Source organism: Cricetulus griseus, chromosome 3 (genome assembly GCF_003668045.3).
Source record: "Cricetulus griseus strain 17A/GY chromosome 3, alternate assembly CriGri-PICRH-1.0, whole genome shotgun sequence".
Taxonomy (NCBI): domain Eukaryota; kingdom Metazoa; phylum Chordata; class Mammalia; order Rodentia; family Cricetidae; genus Cricetulus; species Cricetulus griseus.
The window spans coordinates 193,980,064-194,005,625 of NC_048596.1; the positions used below are offsets into that span (position 1 = coordinate 193,980,064).

General features: G+C 51.2%; 1 protein-coding gene across 2 annotated transcripts in view; it reads left to right on the forward strand.

Moving 5' to 3' along the window:
* Nucleotides 1–25,562, forward strand: part of Cmip (c-Maf inducing protein) — a 198,383-nt gene that overhangs the window by 104,493 nt on the left and 68,328 nt on the right. For both annotated transcript variants that reach the window (XM_027410781.2, XM_027410780.2), the window contains exons 2-3: nucleotides 15,201–15,326; nucleotides 21,980–22,030. In XM_027410781.2, the coding sequence (XP_027266582.1) occupies nucleotides 15,201–15,326; nucleotides 21,980–22,030 (177 nt within the window). The remainder of the gene's footprint in view (nucleotides 1–15,200; nucleotides 15,327–21,979; nucleotides 22,031–25,562) is intronic.

Consider the following 25,562-nt stretch of genomic DNA (forward strand, 5'->3'; position numbering starts at 1 on the left):
TGAATGTTGAGCATGTGTGCCCTGTTGCCAGAACCTGGCACCTTTTAAATTTTTGTGTCGTGTCATGCCCCCCCACCCCCATATAGTTTATTTGTGTGAAGTCAAAGGACAGCTTTTCAGGGGTCAGTTTCCTTTCCCCACCACGCGGATCCCAGGAATTGAACACCCAGGTCATCAGGCCCGTTGGTGGGTGCTTTTGCCCACTGAGCTAGCCATCTTGTTGCTCTGGAACCACTGACTCTTGCCTGACCCCTGAAGTCTATCTGACCCCATCTACATTGTCTTCCCTGCTCCTTCCTTCTTCTTGGACCACTTTCCTTCCCCGTCCCTGAAATGAAGAGTTCAGATGAGAACCGAAGCTTGGTGGTGCATGCCTGTGATCCCAGCACTCAGGAGGTGGAGGCAGGCGGATCAGGAGTTAAAAGTTATCCTCAAGTGCATAGTGAGTCTGAGGCCATCCTTGGCTCCATGAGACTGTCTCAAAAAGCAAAAAGCAACTCAGGTTTCTACAGCAGGAACCAGCGTGGCACTGACGCCCCCACAGGAAGGTCTCTGGGCGGTGGGTATCATCTGTCAACAACTGTGAAGGTCAAGAGTAGTGGAGTCCATTGTGGGCCTCCAGGCTCTGCCCTCTCACTACAAGTGGCTTTTCCGAGTCTGTATCTGTCCTTTTGACATCTATGGTAGACCCTGATGGGGAAACTGAGGCACCAAAGGATGGAACCACCTCACATTCAGCTGCCATAGTTAAGGTTAGAACCCAGGAAATCTGGTCTCAGAGCCCTCTGTTCCTGCTGTTTGCCTTCCTCCTCAGCAGTGTCTTCCATGTTAGAAGCCCCAACTCCCATCTCTTCATTATCGTTTCTCCTGGGATTTTTGCTTGTAGGTCACAAGGCCCTCCCAACAAAGGCCAGGCTTGACCAGTGGGGCAAAGGCTGTGCTTGTAAAGGCCTCTAAGGCAGTTTGGCTGGAGAGGTGGGTACCCAGAAGCCTCTTCATTCAAGGCCTGCCATAAAAGCATCTGTTACCTGCTCCTTGTGTCTCAGCTGCAGTGACTTAGAGGCATCATGGGGCCTTGTTTATGAACAGAAACTCCAGCTTGCTCCAAGGCCCCTCTTCAGCAAGCATACTACTCCTACGCATGGCCCAGAGCTGCGGAAATAAGTGTCCCCAGAGGGCATCAGCCTCATGCAGGTTGGCCCCATGTGGTTACACCCTAGAATCCCCTTCTTCGATGCTGAGCACTGCCCTGTATGGTTTGAGTGCCTGAGACAGTGGAGTTAGGGCAGGTGTAGGACTCTAATGCTGTCCTCAGGACAGGAATGCCTGACAGCTGGAAGGTGATAGAATGAAAGCTCAGAGTGCGCTGCTGGTGGAGCTGCATTCCTGGGGACAGCAGCTCACCACTGCTTGGGAGCTCCTGACGGTGGCAGTGTGCAGCAAATGATGCTCCAGTGACAGCTAGAACAGAACCAAGGCTCTTCTTCCTGCATCTCCTGAGTGCTCACAAGAAAGAGGTGTTTAGATCAGAACTGATCTAAAAATTTCTAATGAGCCGTACCCCTGAGAGGCTAAGTGCTGGCCGCCATAGCCTGCAACTTTGGCCATCTGATCAGATGGTGAGAGGGGGGATTAATCCTCCGCATTGGGTCGCTGTGTTCCTTTGTCTTCACGTTGCTGGTGGCAGTGTGTAACTACCCTTTAACCTCTCAGATTGGGTCCTGGGACATTCCTCCAGCTATGGACCTGATGAAGCAAAACAAGTCCTGTTCTTACATTCTTACTCAGTTTGGGGATTAGCCACCAGTCTATTCTTGTGGCTCCCTGATGTACCTGTCCTTGGCTTCATCTTAGTTCTCAATCAGAATCCACTTTTGCTTTTTAAAACAAAACCATGGGGTGAGGGGCTGGTCAGGAAGACAGCTTCATTGGTAAAGTGTTTACTGTGCAAATGTGGAGACCTGGGTTCATTCTCACTCAAATAGCCCTGATCCTGGAATCAGCAGGGCCATGGCACTGGGGCATCCATTGTATTCAAGTGGGAAGATTTGGGATTCAGCTCACACGTTGGAAGTCAAGAGCTCTGTATTGGGTATGGATGTGTCCCCAGTCCCTGCGTCCCACCAGCTGTGCCCCACAGGAAGTACTCATAAATATTTGGCAATCTAGCCAACTGCACATGAAGCAAGGGAAGCAAACTCTCAACTCAGCAAGTGGGTGACTGATGTCAAGCCAAGCGTGGGGCAGCCCTCTCAAACCCGTCATCTATAGGACTCTGGCTAGAGTGGCCTCAGAGGTCCCTGTGACACCATGAGGCCATGGGTAGTGAAGACAGTCACCATGGACTGATGGCAGCCCTACCTGATGACACAGGCCTCCCAGAGCCCATGTCTTTGAAATCAATTCTCTGCCACTCCGTGGAGACCCCCTCCCGCCCCCGCCCAAGCCACCTGTCATCTAATGACCCGATGGAAGTAGTCTTTAAAGACGTCCTGAGACGTTTGCTCTCTCCTTCTGTCACTCAAGAGGAGCTGGCAGCTGTGTACAGGGTCTGCTGGGTCTGGATCCCACACCTGTTGTCTCCTGTGATCTTTATGAAGTTCTAGTTCCAGAAAGGTGGTTTTTCTGTAAGGGCAGGTGAAGGAAGCTAGGAGGTGGAGGACACAGGAGACGTGGCTGGATTTGTATCCCGGTGCCCTGGAATTCTCTATGTTCACTTTGGCCTGTTGGAATCCACTGGTTATTAACCATTTGCAAAATATGCAGAGCAGGGTTTTGTCTTTTGATGTCTCCCATTAGACTGAATAACACCATTTACCTAGTCTTGACCCCAATGACTGGGCTGGGTGTATGGGGGGAAAGGAAACTGTGTGACTTGGCACATGGACCATGCATATGCCCTGCACACTGCCGTGGTTCTCATTGGTCCCTTCTTGTGTCCTTTCAGCCACTGAATAGTTCTGACATATCCTCTACCTTTGAGTGTGCTAGGCTGTATTTCCATGGATAGAATGCATGCAGGTAGATGGATGAGACTAATCTGAATCTTGGTCACATAGGTATACATGGGAGACTCCCTCTCAGTGTTTGGCCCTGGATCCCCTGAGCTGCCAACTTCAAAGTCCTTTCCCTTTCAAGCTGTGACAGGTCCTTCCAGGTTGTAGCAGTCCCTTGATGTGGACACTGTTCTTATCCCCATTTCACCAGTGACAAAAATTCAAAGCATTCAGAAGTCAGGGAGAGCTGTAAAATGGTGCTGAAGATCTAAGTAGTGTGCACCCACATTCTAGAAGTTTCCTCCAGACCACCTGGCTTCGTGACATGCCCCAGCCATGTTTCTATGTGCCCTGCCATGAGCCTTCTTGGAAATGATCCCAGGGTCTGTGCAGGAGTGCCTGACTGTGTGTACACCGGCTCAGTTCCCTCGGCACCCATTGTCACCCATCCTTGGAAGCCCTGGCTAGAAGCCTGCAGCTCGAGGAAAGACTCGCCAGGGACTTCCCATGCATGAAACACACACGGGCTCCTGAGTCCAGCTAGGCTTTGCCAAGAACTGAAGAGAAACATTGAGTTTATTTGTCTAAGAGTCTGCCCTGCTGGCCTGAGCTTCCGGAGAACCCAGCTTTGTAGATCGAAGGTCCTGTGAGACAGAAGGCCACTGGGGTCAGACAGAGGGAGGCCCATGGGACATGAGAAGGGACTGGTGGTGCTTGTGGGCTGTAAGAGCTGACACCCCCACTCCCCCGGCAGGGCTGATGTCCAGGTGGCAGAAAAGGAAATGCCCAGATTGTTTTGTTTTTTGTGGGCAGCATCTCACGTAGCCTAGGCTGACCTTGAACTTCCGATCTTCTCACCTCCACCTCCTGAGAGCTGACTTTACAGCCATGCAGCGTATACCATGTGCGGTTTATGTGCTTCTGGGGATGGAACCCAGGGCTCTGTGCGTGCTAGTTGAGCACTCTGCCCACTCTCTGAGCCCTGTTTCTTTTTGTTTTAGCCAACAAAAGCCCACAATCCATCCTTCTAGATGTCTCTCCTTTATCATCAACTTTTCTCTCTCCCGATAGGGAGAAACTTTGAAGCGGACATGGGGCTGCAAGTCTGCCTCTCTGAGGCCAAAGTCTTCTCTTTAAAAATCTTTACATCTCTGTTATGTCAACACTCCAGTGGTGGGGGCAGGAGGATCAGAAGTTGTTCAAGGTCTTCCTTGAGTTCAAGACTAGGGCTGCCTAAGGCTCTGTCTTAGCAAAACAAACCCAGCATAAACTCTTGCTTTAAGTGGTTTGTGAGGTTCTCTTTGGTTCCAACTCATGGGGCAGTTTCATCCTGGGCTGGTGACTGGCTGGGGAAGCATCAGGGTTATATGGTAGCTCTGTTGCTGTGATAAAACACCATGACCCAGAAGCAGTTCATGGAGGAAAGGGTTCATTTCAGCTTACAATTCTCAGGTCACCCTCTGTCATTGAAGTCAGTCAGGGCAGGTACTCAAACGGATGCAGGGGCCATGGAGGGGTGCTGCTTACTGACTTGCTCCCTGTGGCTTGCTCATCTTGCTGTCTTACACAACCCAGGACCACCTGTACAGGGATGGCACCACCCACTGGTATGCTAGCCTCCCTCCCTCATCAATCACTAATCAAGACAATGCCCCACAGACTTGTCTATAGGCCAGTCTGATGGAGGCAGTTCCTCCGTTGAAGTTCCCTCATCCCAGATAACTCTAGCCTGTGTCAGGTGGACAGGAAATTAACCACCGCAGTGTTCCCCATCTTCTCCAGCACTCATGGTGGAGCCCCTGGCTCTCTCCTTTCCTAGTGACTTCTTTCTTTAACCTGCGAGTTCTATTCCTGCCCTCACCTCTTGTCCACTTCATTCGTTTCCTTGTTCACATTTGACCATTACTGAATGTCCCACATGCTTTGCATAATTATCTCTCCCTCGCCACCGTTCTATGGGGATTTCCTTGGGAACAGGGGCGTGAACCATCCCATCCGCCATAGATTGATAGGGATGAGCTCTCTCTGTGTGCCAGGTGTGCATTTGGCCCTCGGTCCTCCTGTGCCTCACAGTGGCTGTTCTACCCATCCTCTCATGCCATTTTTTCTTCCCAGATGGGGAAATGGAAGTTCCAAAGGACTAACTGGTCTAGCCCAGGCCCCAGCCAGGGAGAGGCATAACTAAGGTGGCATGTTGGATTTTTGCCTTGCAAGTATGTGTTTGTTACCATTACAGTTGGAGCAGATATAGGAAATGGCAGAAAGATCTGCTGCTGTTTAGAATGTTGACTCGTGTTACAGCAGACATACATATGTGCACTGGCGATCAGCAGTTACTGTGTTTTGAAAGCACCGAGGCAATCTTAAAACACCTGTGTTCTTTCTGGTCTGCATGCACTTCCTATGGACGGGGTCAGGTCTCAATCACCAGTGCACCCCCCCTCCCCCAGCCTGTCCCGTGCCTGGCACATGCGGGCTCTGTAAAGGGAAAACCACAAAGCAAGGCTGAGACTCCTGCTCTAGTCAAGTTCCATGTTCACAGTCCTTCATCTAGAGCAGTATAACAGCTTGGTAAAACCCAGCAAAAGCATATATCTTTGGGCATCATCCAAATAGCCCAGGGCCTTGCTTCTGTTTGCATAAAATTCCAGTAAAGGGCCAGAGTGATGACTCAGTAGGGAAATTATTGGAGGATCCAAGTTCAATCCCTAGGACCCACGCATGGAGGGAGGGAGAGACTTGGACTCACTGGCCAACCAGCCTTGCCTACCTACATGGTGAGCTCTTAGCCAGTGAGGGATCCTGTCTCAGAAAACAAGGTGGATGGCTCCCAGGAGTAACATCTGAGATTGTCCTGGGCAGCCACACATATCCACATACATGTACATGCCACCTACCCAGCTACACACTGAAAAATTCAAAGTAAACAGACAGTTCTGCCGTGGTGACGTGTGAGCATAGGCTGACTCCTGCCCTGGGTCTTCCTTGTCAGTTGCTCCCAGGTGAGGGTACGCTGTGGACAGTGAGGGGTAGCAGAGGGCACAGTGCAGAACCCTTATCTGCTCAGTTTCCAGGCTGAATGGAGGGGCTGCAGCACTGCTGAATGCTAGTCCTAGTGCTACCACTCTTGAGGAACCCTGGAGTCCCCTCACCTCCCAGAGCCTCAGCCTGGACTAGAATATTATACATATTCTCACCTCCCACTCTCACCCCCCCCCCGTTTTTTTCCTGGCTGTCTTTCTGGAAGGCACTTCCTCACCCCTCTGTGACAGAAGGCCTGTGACCAGGCTATAATCACACTGGGCCATTCTGGCATGCTAAGGAGAGTGAGGGCTGTGGAGCACCCCTCATAGAGCTCACATTTGTATCACCTCAGCATCTCTGTTCCCCAAGTGGATGAGGATAGCTCTGGGAGAAAACCCCCCATCTCCTGGAGGCCAATGGGCCCAGTGAACTTTCCCCTAAACTGGTCCTCTGGGAAATTTCTGCAGAATTTACATGATGCTTCCATTGAATTTAGGCTTATGTCCAAGGGCAGAGCTTAGACCTTAGAAGGGACGCTGCTGGATGGAGATAGGGCTGAGGGCCTTCGCACATCTCAGTGGGACCCAGTGCTGGCGGATGCCCAGAGAACAGCTTCATGATCATGAACCCACAGATACTCTTGTTCCTGTCAGTGTTCTTTTGCTGGGATGATCAACTTACAGGAGAAAGGGTTTGTGTTTTTGGAGACTTCAGTTCCTGGTTATGTAGCCATGTCTCTTTGGGTCTGTGACAAGCTGGAGCCATGCAGGAGCATCTGCAAAACAAATCTGTTGACTTCATGGTGGCCAGGGAGCAGGGAGCAGGGGGATAAGGGCACACCCCTGCTGACCTCTGCCTTCCTCCTCATAGGCTCTGCTGCTTATGTATAATTGTATAGGGCCTACCAGGGTCCTGCTATGGAGAAAGGGTTCAAGGTCAAGGCCACCCCCAGGTTCCTGAGTGCCCAGAACAGGGTTCCAAATTTACCGTGCTGTTGATGGCCGAGTTTCACCATCATTGAGTATACATCTTTGAATCTTGTGTTCTTTACATCTGAGGCACTAATGGATGCTGAGTAGACAGCCTAATGTTGGTGTGGGACTTGGGAGCTGACATGTGTGATTAAGGAAAAAGGGTAAGATGGCTGGCTTCTTTGGGCTGCCACTCTGGACTCTCAACCCTGGAGTAGATGGACCTTCCCTCCTGGCCTGTGTCTCAAGCATGGAGAAGAAAGGCCATCTTTCTGCCACATGAGCAGCTTCCCAAGGCCCCTGGAGAAGTCTCTGCTCATTACTACCTTTTCTGAGGCTCTCAGGACAGCTTACAGAGCAGTGCCACCTGTCACTGATCCCAGAAGCCCCTCCCCCACAATAAAGGATGCACTTCATGTGTGGAGATAGTCAAGCCCCATCGTTGCCTTGTCCTGTCCCCCAAACTTCAGAATCCTTGTGCTACCCAAGGCTCGTGTTCCCGGGAGAGGATAGCCCATTCACTTTTACAGACTTCCCTAAAATTCCTTTAAAGCTTAGGTGCTTTACCTTGAGACCCAGGGTTTTTGTATCCCTAGGTATTTATTCAAAAGAATGCTGATGTCATCCATGGAACCTGTGCAGGAATGCAGACAGGACAACCCCCACACACACACACACACACTCACACAAGCCACATCTGTAGACACATCCATGAAAAGACCATGTAGCACGAGAACATTGCCCAACCTCAGCAAGACACAGTGAACTATGGACAAGGGCAGCAATAGATGCACCCTAAGATCCTGAAAGGACCTCTGTGGCCATCATGAATACAGACTTAGTCCTACTTGCGGGAAACTCAAGAATACACTGTGCTAGCCTACAGTGATAAGATGCCAGACTTGCTGACCCCCCCACCCCCTCCCCCGGCCAGTGGGCCAGGGAGTGTATATGGCCCTCCGTGGTGATGGGGATGTCTTGGCCATGGCTGCATGAGAGTGTGTATGTGCAAGAAGATTCCAGTGTGCATAAGATAGACTCAGTTTGCTGTTCATACTGTATGCCTTGGGCCCTAAACCTTCCTCCTGAAGAAGAGGTCCCTGGGGGGAGGGGGGAACTCTCTCCAGAGTCCTTTGGAACAGTGGTACCTGTAGGCAGCTCACATCCTACCTTCCTGGGCTGTTGTGGTTCCTAGACATGTCTGTGGACTCTGGGTAGAATGGTGCTGACTTAGGGACATCTTTGAGGCATCCATCAACTGTTCCAGTGGCAAAGGCACATGGTGGGAGAGATGCCAAGTGCCAGGCCTGGGGACCAGATTCCCACCCTTCCCATGCCTGCAGAGAAGACAGGGCTTGGAAGGTTCTGGGTGTGGAAATATCTGGCCTTGGCTCTGTTACTAAACTTCTTGAGGCATTTGGCCATAAAAGGGGGCAGCTGCCGGGGCTGGCTTCTTGATTAATGGGCCCCCTGTATGCCTCCTAACTGCCCCCATGAAGCTCTGGGATGGCTCTGCCCTCTGGGCCCAGCTATAGGAGATTTTTTTAAGCAACTGGGGCCCAGCTCTAGTGCAGCTGCTGTTGTAGGTGTGCAGGGACTCCACAGTCTTTACAGTAAGGGAAGGCCAGATCTCTGAACTTACTGGCCTTAGCCTCGTTTTGCACGATGTACACTTGAGGTTGGCGGGTACTGCCCATGACCGAAGGAATAGTCCAGGTTTCTATGTTGGTGGTTGCAAAATTGAATCATGGTGGGAAGCAGGGAGCCTGTGACCTATCATCACCTCTGTCTTACTCGATTTCCTCAGGGTAACTACAGCCCCCTTGCCATAGCTTTGCAGTGTGGTTGAGTGAGGCTGGAGTGGTCACATGGGGGACTGTGCTTGGTGAGAGTGGGGCTTGTTGGGGGGGGAGGATTTGGTGAGGTGGAGCTTTGTGAACAGGGCTTAATAGAATGGAACAGGCTTGGTGGAGACTGTTTGTGAGGTAGGTATCTTCCTATCGTTCCACTGGAAAGATAATAGGACAGAGGTGTTTCACAATAATGGAAAGATAGAAGGTTCAAGTGGTTATCAGCAGTCAGAGCAAGTAGGTGGTCCATGTAGTGGGGTACTGTTCACCCACAAACAGGATAAGGCAGGGCCTAGTGTAGGCCAGAGTAGCAGCGTCCTGCATGGGCAGATTCACCCAGTCAGAACATGATGGTACGGTGATGGGGGCTGAAGTGGCAGCATTAATGGTTGAGGGGTTCCTTATAAGGTGTTGGCTTTTTGGCATCATGAATGTTCCCCGTATCATGATTCCCCGTATCATGAGAGTTCATGATTAAGTGAACACTATATGATTCCTCTCATTTTTGGTAGAGACTGAAGCCCAGTTTTCTATTCTTAGCCCCTTGGCAGAACCACCATTGAACCACCATTGAGAACACAGATGCAATTCTGTCCTTGACCTTATCAGTGTTGCCTGGCCACCTAGGCTGGAAGGGGCTCCCTGTCGTGCCATGTGACATTGCTCCTGGGGACCAGAGTAAGGCTTCCTACTGCCAGTATGATGGCGCCATTGGACCCTGCTCTGCATCCTGGCCTCCCCTAAGTGATGACTCAGACAACTTCCACTCATTCCTGCTGTAGCCCACTCAGCCAGCTGCCTGAGTGACAACCAGCCCTCTGCTTACAACTTGGGCCAAGATGAGGCTTCTTCAGCATTTAGCAGCTCCAGTCTGGAGTGGTTGATAGAGGGAGTTTCCAGATAGGCTTTTCCTTTTGGGGTGCGGTAGCCCCCACCCCACTAGGACATGTCTTGAGTCAGCCTGGCGCCTCATCCTGGGGGCTGGAAGCTCATGAGTCATGCTCTCTTCATCACCATGGAAACCACCAATAGACTGGGGTTGGCAGAGCTGATCTCTGAAAGGCACTGATGGTGAAGGCTGTTGGGTGATCACCCCATTTCTGAGCACCCCACTGGATGAGAAGTCTGAGAAAACAGATCATGTGAACATTAGCTCTGAAGACATGGGGGAGCGGGCAGGGAACCCTGATGAGGCGTCTCCAGCTACCTGCTCTGTCTCAGTAAAAGCCTTGGAGGTTTTTGAGCCAGGCTTATCCCAGAATCCTAGAGGGCAGTTTTCTTCATTGTCTGGGAAGCACAGGCCCTCTCAAACCAGCCCATAGCCGAAGAACACAGACTTGTCCCCACTGCCCTCCCATGAGTGGGCAGTGACCCTAATGCACAACTCACAGTGTCCCAGAAGGCTCCACTCCAAGAGCCAGGACCCTGGGTGGTGGATGTCTGTGCCCTCAGCACCCAGCACATGATGACCTAGCATGGTGCTCAGTCCACAAACACTATTGCCAAACCCACCTGGCTAGAATGTGGCCGAGAGAAGCACCAACCCGGGCAGCCAGCAGTCAAGGCCATGAGTCCCCTCATCCCTGGCCAGGGCTCCCAAGACGCCTTAATATCTCTCTAATGAGAGTAATTTGGCAACAGCAGAAAACATGCACTCACCCTTTGTCCCAGTAATTCCATTTCTGGGAATCCGGCCTAAAGAAATAACCCTAAATATAGGCTAGAAAAACAGGCTTCACAAGGATGTTCACTTCGGAGTTGTTTATCGCTCATGCAAAGCAGAATGGCAGTTCTGTCCATGATAGAAAAGGTGGGAACAGAGAGAAACCCGGAGCAGATGCGAATTCTTTGATTGGGATTCAGCAAAAATTATGTTTAGGGCTGGCGAGATGACTCCCGGGGTAAAGGCGGCAAGCTTGATGACCCGAGTTTGATCCCTGTGTGGAAGGAGAGGAATGACTCCCACAAGTTGTCTTCTGATTGCTACATATAAACTGGTGTGTGTGTGTGTGTGTGTGTGTGTGTGTGTGTGTGTGTGTGTGTGTGTACATTCGTGCACAATTGATAAATAAAGAGCAATACAAATTATGTTTACAAATAATCAGGAGAGCCTGAGAGATGGCTCAGTGGATAAGAGCCCTTGTTTTGCCAGCATGAGGACCTGAGTTTGGATCCCCATCATTAAATTGAAGCCAAGCATGGCAATGCACACTTACGACTCCAATGTCTCAGTCAGGTGTGCCCCCCATAGCTCAGTAACCAAATCAATTTAGGCCAAAGAAGGCCAACTCCGGGTTTGGTGAGACCCCCGTTTCAAGGGGGTAAGCAGAAAGTGATAACTTTATTGCCAGGCACCTGATGTCTTCTGGGTTCTGTATTCTTGCAACGGCACCTGCCCACATGTACACGCTACATATACAGAGATGCAGAATTATGTATGCACAGTAAAAATTAAAATGAAAGAAACATACTGAAATATTAGTGTGTGTGTGAGAGAGGGGGGAGAGGGAGAGAAAAGAGAGATGAGAGAGAGAGAGAGAGAGAGAGAGAGAGAGAGAGAGAGAGAGAGAGAGAGAGATTGGGAGTTGAACCTAGTGCTTCTCATATGCTCATATGCTAGTCAAGCATTCTTCCTCTGAGCTGCATCTGGGCCCTCTTAAATTTTATTTTGTGACAGTCTTGTCTGCCGAGGCTAGCTCTTACCTCACTCTGTAGTCCTGGCAGGTCTTGAATTTGTGATTTTCTAGCCTCAGCCTCCAGACTCACTGGTTTTATGGGCTTGTGCCTTCAGGCTTCGTTCCTGAGTGATTCTGATTTAATTTTATCCACATGCTTAGATTCTGTCCCTCACCTTCCCACGCTGCATTTGTTAGTCAAGTGTGAGTTGTCATTTACATATAGTGACATCTACCCATTAGTGTGCAGATCCAGGAGAGCTGATGGATGGAACCACCAGGAAGAACAGTTGCTTGGGGTGAGCTGGTTCCAATCACCCCAGCAAGTGCATCCTGCCTCCCAGCAGCCCTGCCCACCCTGCAGCCTGGAGCTTCCCATCTGCTTCAGTACAGACCAGGATGTGATAGCCACCCATCAGATTCCATCCCTGGGGTTCTGTGGATTCTAGGGTACCCTGCAGCAGGAACATTGCCTTGTGGGCTTAACTCTTGAAAACCCATGATCTCTTAGTTGTGCCTGAGAGCTGCCTCTCCCAGTTTCCCTTGGTGCTGGCAGACTCAGTTGTCCTCCTTTCTGATTCATCTCCTGGCTGCTGTTGACTCTGGCTACTGTGGGTCACATTGTCTCTGCGGTATGACATATCTGCTACTATGTCTGCTCCTATGTCCTGTTGCATTGCAACAGAGGACCTCCTGGGCAGAGGCTGTTGTCAGCATAGCTTGACATACAGTGGCCACAGAGAAACCTTGGATGTAGAAGTGAAAACAGTGTCCCTCCTGTCAAACCACCACAACAGCCCTTAGTGTTCTACGCTTGGTGTGCAAGTGTGGCCCTGATTTGGGGACCCAGTGCTTCTCTGTCACTATCGAGGTCCAGGTCCAGTTCAATCATCTTAGTTTCCACCCAGTGACACTTTTGTGTTTCCAGATTCCATGGTAGAGCCACTCATCCTGTCCCCTCAAACTCTCTTCCAGCCAGGACACTTGCTCAGGTATTCCTTGTCTTTGGTACGTGGTGGGCACCCTCTTGTTTTTGGATGTATGAGTTTACTAGGTAGCCCAGGCTGGCCTCACACTCTCGGTCCTCCTGCTTCCACCTTCTGAGTGCTGGAGTGACAGGTGTGCCCAGCTTTGGCAGGCATCTTGAGGAACTGACTTCAGTTGGGTTTTGGGGTTTAGGGAAGAGGATGCCAGAGATAAAGTATAGTCATCATGTTGATCTCTCCATTATGTTCCAGATGCTGAGCTAAGTAAGTCCTTGGCAAATTAGATGTCCTGAAATATTCTCTGTTATTCTGTTTATTAAATTATCATCAGAGGAGCCAGGTTCAGAGAGGTGCAGTAACTGTCTTAAGGACACACAGTAAGGAACTCAAAACTGGCTCTGAAGACTTCTTTGGGCCAAGTGCTGAGTCAGACCGTGGCAAAGCGATCAATCTGGTTTTTAAAAACAACGAGTGCTTATTTATACCCAGCCTTTTCCCAGAAAGCTTTGCTCCCAGCTTCTTCTCCAAGCTGCTTTTGAACAGCCTGACTGTGTTGTAGAATGGAGGCCTATACAACCTCCATGAGCAGAGGTGGTCTGCACAGGTAGGACACTGGCTGTGTCCATCAGAAGGAGCTAGGGCCAGAGGCCTCCCATGAGGCGTTTGGAGACCAAAGCCTGTAGGCTTTCTGCTGCTGTGGGTCTGGGTGGTCTGGTTCCTTCATGATCCTACCATGCCCTTTGTCACAGTGGTGGGTCTCCTGCGGTGACTTGAGGGACGGGCATTTTGGACTCTGCATCTTTGTGGTCCATCATTGCAGAACCTCTCCTGGCTTCTGTGTACTGAGGGTGGTTGGGCTAACTAGCCTTTTGAAAGAGAAAGGGCTGAAGAGCTGCCACTGCTTCCTAGAGAGGGCCTTTAACTTAATAATAAAGGACCACCTTCCCAGGTGTGTTGTGGGCTGGCACTTCATTTGTTAAAATGACAGTCATTGTGAGAACTAGGCTCACCAAACATGATGGCAAAGGCTCATGTCCCTGTTGTACATAACAGCCAGCTGTGAGATGGGACTGTCATCAGTACACACAGTAAATGTTTGAAATTAAGCGTCTCCCCTGCCAGGGGCAAGGCTGAGCTGTGTTATTCAAACACTGGGCCATGCCACTGGGCTAGTGCCAAGGGGGACAGGGAGTAATTCTGGATGTACAGTGCAGGAACGGGTACTTACTCCACAAACTGACAAGGCACACTGTAGTCTGTAGGTCTTGCTGAAGGGCAGTGCACCGGCTTGAAGGGCTTGGGGCAAGCTACCTTCCACCTCCACGGTTCTGGAGGCGTCATTGATACTATCAGATTTTCCTGCAGCACCTTCCCTTTGGGGATGTAGTCCCCAGACCCCAGATGGACCTGTAGGCTCTTCTAGAAGTGGTTCACACTACCTAAGCTGTGCGTGTCCCTCTCCCCTCAGCCCTCTTGCTGTTTCTGCCTTTGTGTTGGCCTTGAGTCTATGCAGTGGTCTCTCCTCTCTGCCCCTATCACTTAGCCCCATTTTGATTCCCCCGTTCAATGCTCCCCCACCTCAGCTTACTCTTGGATGTTTTTTGTTTGTTGTCTGTCCACTCCACTGGACTCCAGTCTTGCAATACCCAGCATGGCCCCCAGAATATACTAGAAGCTCAGTGGATATCTGTTGAATCAACCTGAGTTGGTCAGTCATTGTCAAAACTGATGACCGCTTGCACCAGGGAAGCTGAGACAATATAGCCGTCAGCTCTCCCCACCGCCACCATGTGTCACTTGGAAAAGAAGAAACGATCAGAGGCCCAACTGTCTGTGGTATGACGCTCAACTGGACCATGGACTTTAAATTGTTCCCTCCTGATTCAGTGGATAGGTTCAATCTTGGCCATGGGAAGGTCACAGATCCTCTGTGCACTTCCTCTCTAAAGTCATTGCAAAATGCCACTCACGGAGTTCCTGTGGCGCGTGTGCACTTGCAAGGGTCTCGGAGAGGTTTCTGTTAAATGTCTTAGCTTGGTTTTCTTCTCTTCTGATTCTCCTGAGCTTGACATCTTGGAGGTGGAGTGTTGAAGACCCTGTGTAGTTGTCCCGTGCTGTCTCCCACCCCATGCTTCTCTGAGAGAGTGGACTCTTAGCGAGCGGTGTGGGTAGCTTTAGGTTTCTCTTGCCTTCTCCCAACACTCGGCCATGGTTGCCTTTCTCATGAGTTTTCCAAATACATGCTGTTGACTCAGGTGTTTGACCAGACACTGAAGAAAGATAGCATATGCTCTATGAGCTTTGAGGGGGTGAGAAGGAGCAGGATGGGTTATCGGTCCTATTAGTGGTCTGCTATGAGCCATTGAAGGATGCTGTGCTAGGGAGGGATGCTGAGATTCCAGCTCGACCCTGAGCTGGGCCCCGAGCTGAGCCCTGTGGCCACAAGGAGATGACCCTTCACCCTTGCCCTCAGGGTTCCCTTGCCTGTTCTTTATTTGCACCCTAGATGTGGAATGAATTTCCTTCACAGGCCTTCCACACGGTGGAATGCTGCCAGCTGAGAACCCTGGCCCTTCCTTTGCAGCCGAATTCCTGTCTGCTCTTCACCAGCATGTCACCAGCATTGGCTTCTGAGGTGGGGACTGTACCAGCTTTTGTAACCAGGGAACGTTTCTCTCTTCCTCTCTTTTTGCTACAGCCGTCTGGGTACATGGAAAACTCGGTCTCCTACAGCGCCATTGAAGATGTTCAACCGCTGTCCTGGGAGAATGCCCCGAAGTACTGTTTACAGCTCACGATCCCTGGGGGGACCGTCCTGCTGCAGGTAGGATCAGCAACCATGAGCAAGCAGTTTCTCCCCCTCCTTCCTTCCCTCCTTCCCTTCGTTCCCTCTCCCTCACCTGCTCCTTCTGTAGATGTTAGCTTTGGTCAACTCAGAACATCACAAAGGTATAAAGGGCTCTTAGGAAGGCAGGACGAGGGCTGTGCGTGGATTAAGCACCTGCTGCATGATGCCCTCTTTCTAGGAGCGTGCCAGTCCCTCCTGAGCCCGAAAAATGAATTCTCTAGTCTCCATTTTGCAAATGGGGAAACCTAGGCCCATGTCATAGGCCAGTTGTCAGGCCTCAGAAGTTACTACAAGTGTACCTTGTTACCAATCTTTTCTTGCTGGTGAGGGTGTGTGCTGTATCTTGTTTTGTTGGTTTAGGTTTTTTGTTGTTTTGTTTGTTTTTGGTTTGTTGGTTTTTGGTCCTTTTTTTTTTTTTTTTTTTGCAAACAATGGAAATACTGACTCTGTGTGTCCTTAAGGACATCAATTGGAAGTGACACAAGCATCATTCAGACAAGTTGACTAGGAATGGCTTGCTATTAAAATTGCTGAGACGTCCAGGAGAAGACTGCAAGAATAGCTAAATCCAGGGGCAGATGATGGATGATGTCATCCATATTTAATCTTTGCCCCTCCCCCTGTTGGCGTCATGGTGAGGTACACTGTCAGTGTGTGGTGGGAAGCGGCTATGTGGCCATCCTAAGGCACTGCTTAGAATTTCTAATTCTTTTAAAAGTAAGAGTGCCTTTCCTTCCCTTGAAACTTCATGGAAGGATCAGGTTGACCCCATTGCTCCCGCTCCTCCTTGGGAGTGTGGTGTTCTCTATTCTACACCTTTGACAATAGCAGTTCACGGCCCTTCGCATACCACCAAGAGGCAGGAGAGATACGCACCCCTGGAAAGGGGAAGCAGCAGCTAGAAGCCAGTTGCCACAGCAGTGCAAGGGACATTGTGTGACACATTCCTATCCTTACTGTTTTCTCTTGGAGGATACAGGAAGCCATGCTTGCCATAACTCATTTTCAAACTCAGCCACCAAGCGGTGCCCTCTGTTCACCAGCGCCCCCCACCCCCGCCCCGCCCCGCCGTTCCTCATCATGTCCCCTCTGGCCAGCAGGGCTCCCCAATTCCTTCTTTGCCCCCTTGTTTTTAGTGTGGGGTGGGAACAACATACCCAGCCTCTGCCATGCCTCTCTGCCTCCCTTCTGTCCCTCTTGCTGAGCTGATGTCTCTAGTACTGGGTCTATGCAGGGCTGGGCAATGCCAGACCCTGTGGGACTGGGTGACCCTATGAGCAACAATAGCCAAGGCAAGGAGGACCCCCAAAGGGCAGCAGGGCAGCCTTCTGGAATGTTGTTACTGCAGAATTACGCAGCTTCAAACCTGGGCCCTGCAGCCCCATCCTCATCCTCACTGCCAGCCTCTGGGGAGACCGAGCCATAAACACATGATTACTGAAGCTGCAACTCAGTCACAGGCATGTCCCAGAGGACTGGAGGGGAGAGCAGGGTGACTCATTGGGCCAGGCCCCGGGAGACAGACGGGCCCCAGGGATGCACTGGCGTGGGATGCAGGGCGATGAGTATGGTGCCTTGCAGGGGGCACATCTAGTGTTAGTGTGGGGAGGTAGCTCTCTGCTGCAGTTGGGAGTGGGGTTGATGCCCATGACTGTGTCTAGATGACACGGTCTTATCAGCCTCTGACTATATATACTGAGGGCATCAGGGAACCATAGAAAGCTCTTAAGGGACAGAGGGGACACTAGACAGATCAGGGACTAAGGGGCAGAAGGCTGGGTATGTGAGAAATAGTCAGGGAGCCCTGGTTCCTCTGTTAATAGTGGTCCCCACTCACTGGCAGGGGAGCCTTTTGTTTCTGGGACTAGAGAGGGCAACCTTGCCCTCCAAGGAAGGCTAGAGCATCACCCTGGGTCAGAGGAGCGAGGCGTGCTGGCTATCTCTGGGCATGTCCCTTTAACCTGGACATGGCCCTGGCTGGCGGCAGTGATGACTCTCCCAACTGCAGTGGGCTGAGCGGCGCGTCAGAGCTCCCCCTGTGGGCTGACAAACCAGGCTGCCCCAGCGTCCTCCAAGCTTGCCGCCCCTGCTTGGTGGCTGCTCAGTCAGAGACAGGAGCAGCAGAGGAGGAGAGAAGAAGAGAGGAGAAGAGGCTGCAGCTGCTACTGCTGCAATCCGGAGCCCAACTCAGGGAAGCAGCGCAATCTCCCTCCAGAGAGCTAGGTGGGTGTAGCCCTGCCCCTGCCCACCCATGGGTCTCTCTCCTGCCTGCATTCCCATCAGACCAAGGGAGGCAGACTAGATTGGCCACCTGTCCCTGCTGGTCCCTTGACTCCTTAATTGTGTATGGCTTCTCTATTCCCCAGGGGGATGACAGAGGCGCTGGGTAGGGCCTCTGCTGAGCATTCTGGTTCACATGCTATGTGTGACGGATGTCAGGGCCTTGGCTTTGTCTTCATTCTTGAGTGACATACTATGTTAGGACCCAAAGTTCAGGTGTCACCAAGAACAGCCTCAGTGACTGGGGATAGATCTTCCTTGCCCCAAGGTGGAAAGGGACCTGGAAGTAGTTAGGTAGGCCGAAGGGTCACCGCCTAGGGGGTCATAGCCCAGTGGAAGTGCCAAGGGCCTGTGGCAGGATAGCAGAAGCCCTGGAGTGTTTTGAGCCGAGCCTGGGCACTGCAGCTACCAGCTCCTGTGGTGGCGTGAGCTTGAGTTTAATTGATGCCATTGATTGAGAAACGTTCTTTCTCAGCGCCGAGCCACACCAAGTGTCAGGGTTCTGCTGTGTCTGTGCTGTCTAGTCTAGTACATCTCCCTCCTCCAAGCATTCTCTTCTGTCTCTGTGTCTGTCTTTCTGTCTCTCCACCCTTGTCTCCCTTCTGTTTCCTTCTCTGCCTATCTCTCTGCTCTTCTCTTCCCCCTTCCCTCCCTCCCTCTCCAGCTTTTGCTGTTTCTTTCTTTTCCTCTAATGTCTCCTTAGGCTCACAGCATGTCTTTCTGCTTCTATAGCATCCTCCTGGATTCCTCCTCCGATCCCAGTGCCCTTCTATGGACTGCCTTTCCCATTCTGGCTTTCTTATCAATAGCATGTCTTCCTGGAAATCCAGCCACTGGGACCTGAGCTGGGGGGTTCCAGGAAGGCTGAGTAAACCTTCCCACACATCCCCTTAGGTACCACCGAGCAGTCCTCCTGCAGATGCAGTGGACAAGGCACCCGTGCTCAGCATGGGGGCCAGTGAGTGCTCCTGGGCACTTTGTGATTTCGGTGTGAACTCCCTAAGGCATGTTTTAGCAGGCCCCAGCAACAGCAGAAGCCTGCTAATCTTGTTTCTCTCTTACCACCTTCTTGTCAGCACCATTGTGAGGAGGCCAGCTTCTAAGCACCTACACGGTGTATGCCTTATGTGGGGCACATTGCTGGTGGCTTCTGGTGAAGTGCCGAGCACTGAGGAACCATGAACTACTGATATGCTCAAGGCAGAGGGTCTACCCTTAAGGAAGAGCAGACAGAATCCAAGGTGGCTTGAGTAAGGAGGGAAAGTGGACCCTCCTTCCCAACAGTCCTACCTCCCCTCCCCCCCAATTGCCAGTCTTGAAAGCCCCATGGGTGATGGACAACTGTTTACCCCACACGCCAGTAGCTGGCAGGGACAGGGGCAGGGATGGGTTCCTTGCTTACTGGAAGTGAGAGGCAGAGACAGAGAATGAGAGAGAGCTTTCCCGGCTGCTCTTTGCTGTTTTTCCTGGAGATTGGTCCAGGAAGCAGAACTTGGGAACAGTCCCTGCAGGCTCCGAGCTGTTTTTCTCACCTCACGGACAATGCAACAATGAGCTAGAACTTGGCAGCCTCTGCAGAGGAAGTTGGGCAGGCTTGCCTGGAGCCAGCCCTGTGGGAAGATTATCACCAGGCAAAGGCAGAGAGCCACCAGAGCAAGCCTAAGGCCGTGGGGGCAAGGTGGGCTGTGAGCTTTCTCTGAAGTTCCTGGGGATTCTCCTCCAAGTCACCCTCAAGGCACACTGTGCCTAGTGAGCCCTGGGATCTGGTAGTCTTGGCTCCTCTCTGCTGCCACTCTGGCTGCAATGGAACTTCATAGACAGATGCTTCTTCTGGCTACAGCACAGCCAGGCCAACTTGCCCTGTGCCAGAAGCCACTTGGGTAGGCCTGTACTGGGACTCAAGAGTGTCACCTGGCATCCTCTGCTGAAAGACATCTCACCTTTGTCACACACTGCCTGGCCCACTCTGCTTTCCATGTTGACCACTCAATTCTGAGAATAGGTGCCATGTTTTTCATTGACTGCCAAGGGGAAAAGCAGCTCCTAGAGCCACGGCCCAAACCCATAAGAGCCAGGTACACTGTTTGCCTGCTCCCCAGGGGGTTCTGGGGCAAGCAGGCCACGAGAGAGATGGGCCTGGGGTATGATCCCAGTCTGCTCTGCTAGCCAAGTGCTCTGAGCAGTGGGAAGCTTCTGGGCCTCATTTCTTCACGTGTAACTGGACCACAGTACTTGTCTCCTTGGTTATCACAGAATCAAAGACAATCCAAGCCTGGGACACAGGTGTTCAGGGACTTACTGCCATGCTTGTTTTGGGAGACTCAGCAAAAGAGGGTGTCAGAGTTGAAGGGTTCTTTGAGGATCCATGAAATGGGTATATGGATGTTGTCACCAATCCTCTTGTTTACTTCCCTCTCCTTTTTCCTCTCCTGTGCTTGTGCATCCATCCGTGAATGCACCTATCCACTTAGATCTGTCAGCAAATCTACCTCATCCATCAATCTACATACACACCCATCCATCCGTGTATCCATCCATGTATCCATCCATCCATCCATCCATCCGTCCGTCCACCCACTTATCCTTCTGTGTACTTACCTACCTCATCTATCAATCTACACACAACCTTCGCAGCCACACATTTACCCATCTATCCATCTGCATGCACACTTACCCTTTCACCCACTTACCACCCTCTGTGCATCTATCCATCCCATCTTTCCATCCACGTATGCACCTAACCACTTACCACTCCATACATCCATGTACCCATTTACCCACCTATCCATCTATCTGCCCACTTACCCAGTTCACACTGGCCAATTCCCTGAGGCTGCTGGGCGTCTGTTCTGCAGCACGCATCTGAGCTATTTCTGCTGCTACTGCATGGGAGAGGACAGGGCTAAGTCATGCACTGGCTCTTAAAAGCAAAGCTTCTGCCCTCTCATGTCACATTAGCTCATGCTTACTAGCCAAGTCACAAACTGTGTGTGCTTGCACTGTGGGGGAGGGGAGAAGGAAAGGAGCTGGGAATGATGAGACTGTGCACACCATTGAGACATATAAGTCCCCAGGTCCATCTCAGGAAGGTGACGGTGGAGCCCAGGGTAGGCTGGACTTGACTCTCATCCCAAGATCAGTTGGATCTTCTGAAGTTGCCCACTGGGATCAGAAGTGCCACATGCCAGCATCAGGGGTGGCCAGCGCTCTGCTTCTGAGGCCCAGGAGGGAGTCTGTCTCCTTTCCTAGATTCTGGATGCTCCTTGGAATCTATGGCTTTCACCATCTCCCTGCTTTAGTCTGATTGGCCCTCCTGCCTCCCTCTCATGGATGCTGTGATCCCACTGGGCCACTACATAATCCAGAGTGGGCTCCCTGTCACAAGAGCCTCGATGTACCATCTGTGGCATCTCTTTACCCCCACAGGATAGTGCCACCACAGGTGGTTAGTTTGTGCATGTTTTTGGAGCACCCCCCCCATCATTCCTCCCACCACTGTGATATGTTAAAAGTATAGACACAGCTATGGACTAGGGCTGTACTGGAGCAGGCCCATCCTGGTTTACCCTTGCTCACGAGAACTCCAAGTCTCCTTGAGAGCGCTAACTGTGAAGATTATTCACACCAGAGAAAAGTCTCCTTGATAGCACTAACTGTGGAGATTATTCATACCAGAGAAGGCAGCACATGCTGTGGCCAGAGCCGTTTACTTGGGTGAGCCTTTGTTGAACATCTTCAAGGTATTTGCACCATCCCAATGTTGCACACCCCATGGCTCATCATCATGAGACCAGATACTGAGTCAGTGCTGACCAGAGCTGGGGGTGCAGGTAAGCCACAGACTTGGGAGGGTGGTGCTTCTCTTCACAGGCCTCTGAAGGCCTTGTGTCATTGGATGACTTGCTCACACCTAGGCTGTGATCAAGGCCATGACTTAAGCCTGGGTCTTTCCAAGGCTCAGCTCTGGTACATATGTGCAAAGTGTTGGAAGCCGGTTGTGGGGAGTGTTGAGAGAACCATGGGTGTGAGAGGCCAGGTTCCTGGGCAGTCCTGACAGAACAGAGGCACTGGTCCACTTATTTGGCCAGTTCCCACCATCCAAAGTCAATCAGTATGTATAAACACAGGGAAAGTGCTCCAGCTCTTATACCAAGCAAAACTATCCCATCCTGGCAGCCATGTCTTCTGTTCTGATTTTGTTCTCAAGGGTCAGTACACAGTTTTTCAAGAGGCAAACTAGGGCCTCGGAGCAGATGGCAGTGGTTAGGGGCTTGTGTGGAGATCAGTAAGATGGTTTGAGACATTCCAGAAAATAATGACCTGCCACTCTCCTGTTCTTCTTGTTACAGGCTGCCAACAGCTACCTGCGAGATCAGTGGTTCCATTCTCTGCAGTGGAAGGTAAGTCAGACCCCTACTGGTGGTTTTGCAGCTGCTACTTGGGGCTTACAGAGTGCTGGCTGAGAACCAGGCAGGACACTGGCCTGGAGGTGGGGAATGTCGCCTCTTGGGTGGCTCAACTGCTCTTGTTGGAAGCCTCTGCTCCCTCCCCCCCCCCAAGTGCTGTGCCTTGTGATAGAAGCAGGTGGTGGCCACTCAGCTTGGAGCCATTCAACTGCTGCTCCCTTGCTTCCAGGAGGATCCTAGGCCTGCTTTCATCACAGGGAGGGCAGACCTGGGGTCCAGGGAGGCTGGATTCTGGGGTCCAGAAGGTTCCTTGAACAAGAAGCTTTGGAAGTGTGCAGAGTGGCTCGTGTTCACCAATCTTGCTCCTTTTGGTGGCCTGGCTCTCCAGCCTCACTCTCTTTCTCACTCATGTGGAAGTTTCAAGCTTCTGGCACTTGGAGATGGCAGATTCCTGCTGTCACTTCTTAGGCCCGGGCCAGCTTTCCTGATGAGAAAAGCCCCCGGGGGACCCAGTTCCGTGGCCCAGGCGATGGATCCCGGTCACAGGGCATCGGTGGTGCATCCTAGAATATCTCTTGTCTCCCTCCTCTGCCTTCTGAACCGTGTTTCAGCACTCACCATTGTAGGTGTGGACCATGCCATGGTGGCCTGAAGGGCCTGAGGCTGGCAGCATGCAATAGAGCGAAGGAGAACCCAGAAAAATCACATGATTGTCCCCGAGAAATGTTCCTCTCCTCCCCGGTTATCTGTTCATCTTCTTGCTCTCTGCCTGGTGCCGAGTCTGAGCCAAGTAGGAATCATTAGGGTGACACTGCATTTATTGAGCACCTACTGTGTACAGGCAACTAGGCAGGATTCTTGCTCTCCGTTTCACCAGTGCCGTGCCTCTGTGAAGTTCATTCCTGTCTGTGCCAGGCTTAGTCCAGGAAAGGTAGGCTCAGTCTGCAGCTCAGCTTCCTGCAACCTGCAAAGGCCCAGGAAGGTTCAGGGGATCCTGACTCACCACCAACCTTTTGAAGGTGGTGAATGTTTCCTCCACCTGCACTCCAGGCACACCTCCGAAGCTGTGCTTATGAAGTGGCGTAAAATGGAGTTTCAAGCTGAGCTTGGTGGCACATGCCTATGTTTCTAGCACTTAGGAGTCTGAGGCAGGAGGCTTGCCACCAGTTGGAGGCTTACAAGAAAATGAAATTCCAAGAGACTTTGGTGGAAAGATCATTTCAGAGTTGAAGCCTAGGATTGATTATGTGTGAGATTTACAAAGTGAATCTAGAGCTAAGGAGGATGTCCTTGGGTCTCCAGTGGTTCTTAAAGGGCCTGGGTCTCAATTCTGGTGGTGCCTGCCATCTTTATGATTCCTAAATTCAGTGAGTGAAAACTTTCTTTGAAAGCACCCAGGAAAACTAAGCCAAAGTTGTCAGAGGATGGCAGTGGCCTTGCCAGGCGCTGTCCCCTCCTCCAAGAGTTAGGTGGTGACCCTCATTCCTACCATATAAGCTTGTATGAGATGCTAGTGTAGTCTCCTTGGGGCAGTTGGCCTGGGATGATTTGGGTATTCGGCCACTAGGTGGCAGTGGTCTCTTGGTATAGCAACGTGATTTAATGATGGCTCCTGGAGGTGTAAGTTTGGTGAGAGTTGTTAAACCTTGTTGTCCAACCTTGCAAAGTGACGGAGAATCATAAGCTGTTAGGGGGAATACTTCCAGCTAGTAATGTCAGCTGGAAGTCCTGGATTCTAACCCTTGCTTTTCCTTGTCCTGTCCAAACAGATCTGGGGGTTGGTTCATTTAACTGAATACAGTTACTGAAGCTCATAATGTATCAGGCCTAGCTTAGACACTTCTGTTCTGCTGTCATTTAGCCAGTATGGGAACTAGAGTTCAGAGAGGCCAAACAGCTTGCCCATAGTTGCACAGCAACTTTAATCCAGACCTGTGGGTCCATCCTGCCTCCTCTCTGTTAGACTGCCTGAGATTTGGACTCATCCGCCCATTCAGGATGCAACTCTCTCTCTGGCTCTGAGTCAGCCCAGCCACTCTTTTCCTCCACAGGTAAAGGCAGCCATCATGGAGCTCTCTTCTTTTTTTATTTACTTGCTCCTTTTTTTCATTTTTAACACGGGGCGGGGTGGGGGTGGGGGGAGCTGACAGTGGAACGTCAGAATTTAGGACATTTAGCAATCCCACAACCACGGTTTGAATTTGTGAATTTTCTGCATGTGGCCTACTACAGGGAGTATATATAGAGTGTGCTCTTTTTGTAGTGTGACGCACTCCTCTCAGATACTGTGTCTCCCAGTTTAACTTGCCTGGACTTGCCCAGGGCAGTGTGTTTCCTCAGGATGGCAAAACTGGATCTTAAAACGATTTTTCTGCAAATACAGCATATGGCCCTTTAGCAGGACAGGGCTCCTCAGCCAAGGGATGCTGCGGAGTCCACCTCAGGCTGTCCTGAGGGACACAACAAAGTGTGACCAAGCCCCCTTGTAGGATTCTTGCCTGATTTAAAAAAAAAATAGTCAGGAGGTCTCTACTGGGGTCTCCTTGTGTGCTCCCCACTGCCATCATGACCCTCTTGGCTGAGAGGTTCCCTCACCACCATTTTCTCTGCCGGGATAGATTCTCTTGATCGAGTGGTTGGTTCTGAGGCTATGAGCCCTGAGTCCTTTCTTTCTCCCTCGTTCCCTTGCCTTCTCTCCCACAGCAGCCTTGGTCAGGGGAGCCCAGAGAAGCCTGGAGTCCCATAGGGGGACGAGCCCCCTCCTGTACTAGGAATGGGATGGGAAAGAGTTGTTCTGCCCTACCCAAATCCCCAGCCTGCAGTCTGGGGCTCGCTGGGGAGGCTGTCCTGTTTGGTTTAGGCAGTAGGCCCTTGAGGCCAATTCCCTTGGGTGTGGAACATAAACAGTCATACAGAGTTAATGAGGCCTCAGTTCTGACTCAGATGCTCCTCTTTGCTCCTGCCCCGGCCCTCAGAGGACAGGATCTGCAGAGATAGCCTATGTGTACGAGGCTTCGAGGGAACAGCCTGCCATGTGTACAAGGCCATGAGGTCACAGGTGCTTCTGTGTGTGAAAGGCTGTGAGCAGACAAGCTTGAGAGGACAGATAAGATCCTACTGTGTGTACACAGCTGTTAGGAGACAGGTCCATCCATGTGTACAAGGCCATGAAGAGACAAGCCTGGCATGACAGATAAGGTCCTACTGTGTGTATGAAGCTTCGAGGAGACAGGCCCATCCATGTGTAAAGGCTGTAAGGAGACAGATCTGTTATACAACCCTGGGAGGGAACAGGCTTGTTATATTGTACTAGGTCATAAGAAGAAAGGCCTAACGGGTGTTCAAGGCCCCCCCCCCCAAAAAAAAAAGAATGACCCATCCAAATATATGTTACTGTGAAAGGACAGGCCAACTGTGTGCACTAACTAAGCCATGTGTATAACAAGGCTATGAGGGGACAGCCTAGGTTGTGTGACACCAACGGTGTTCAGGATATAAGGGCACGGCATATGATTACAAAACTGTG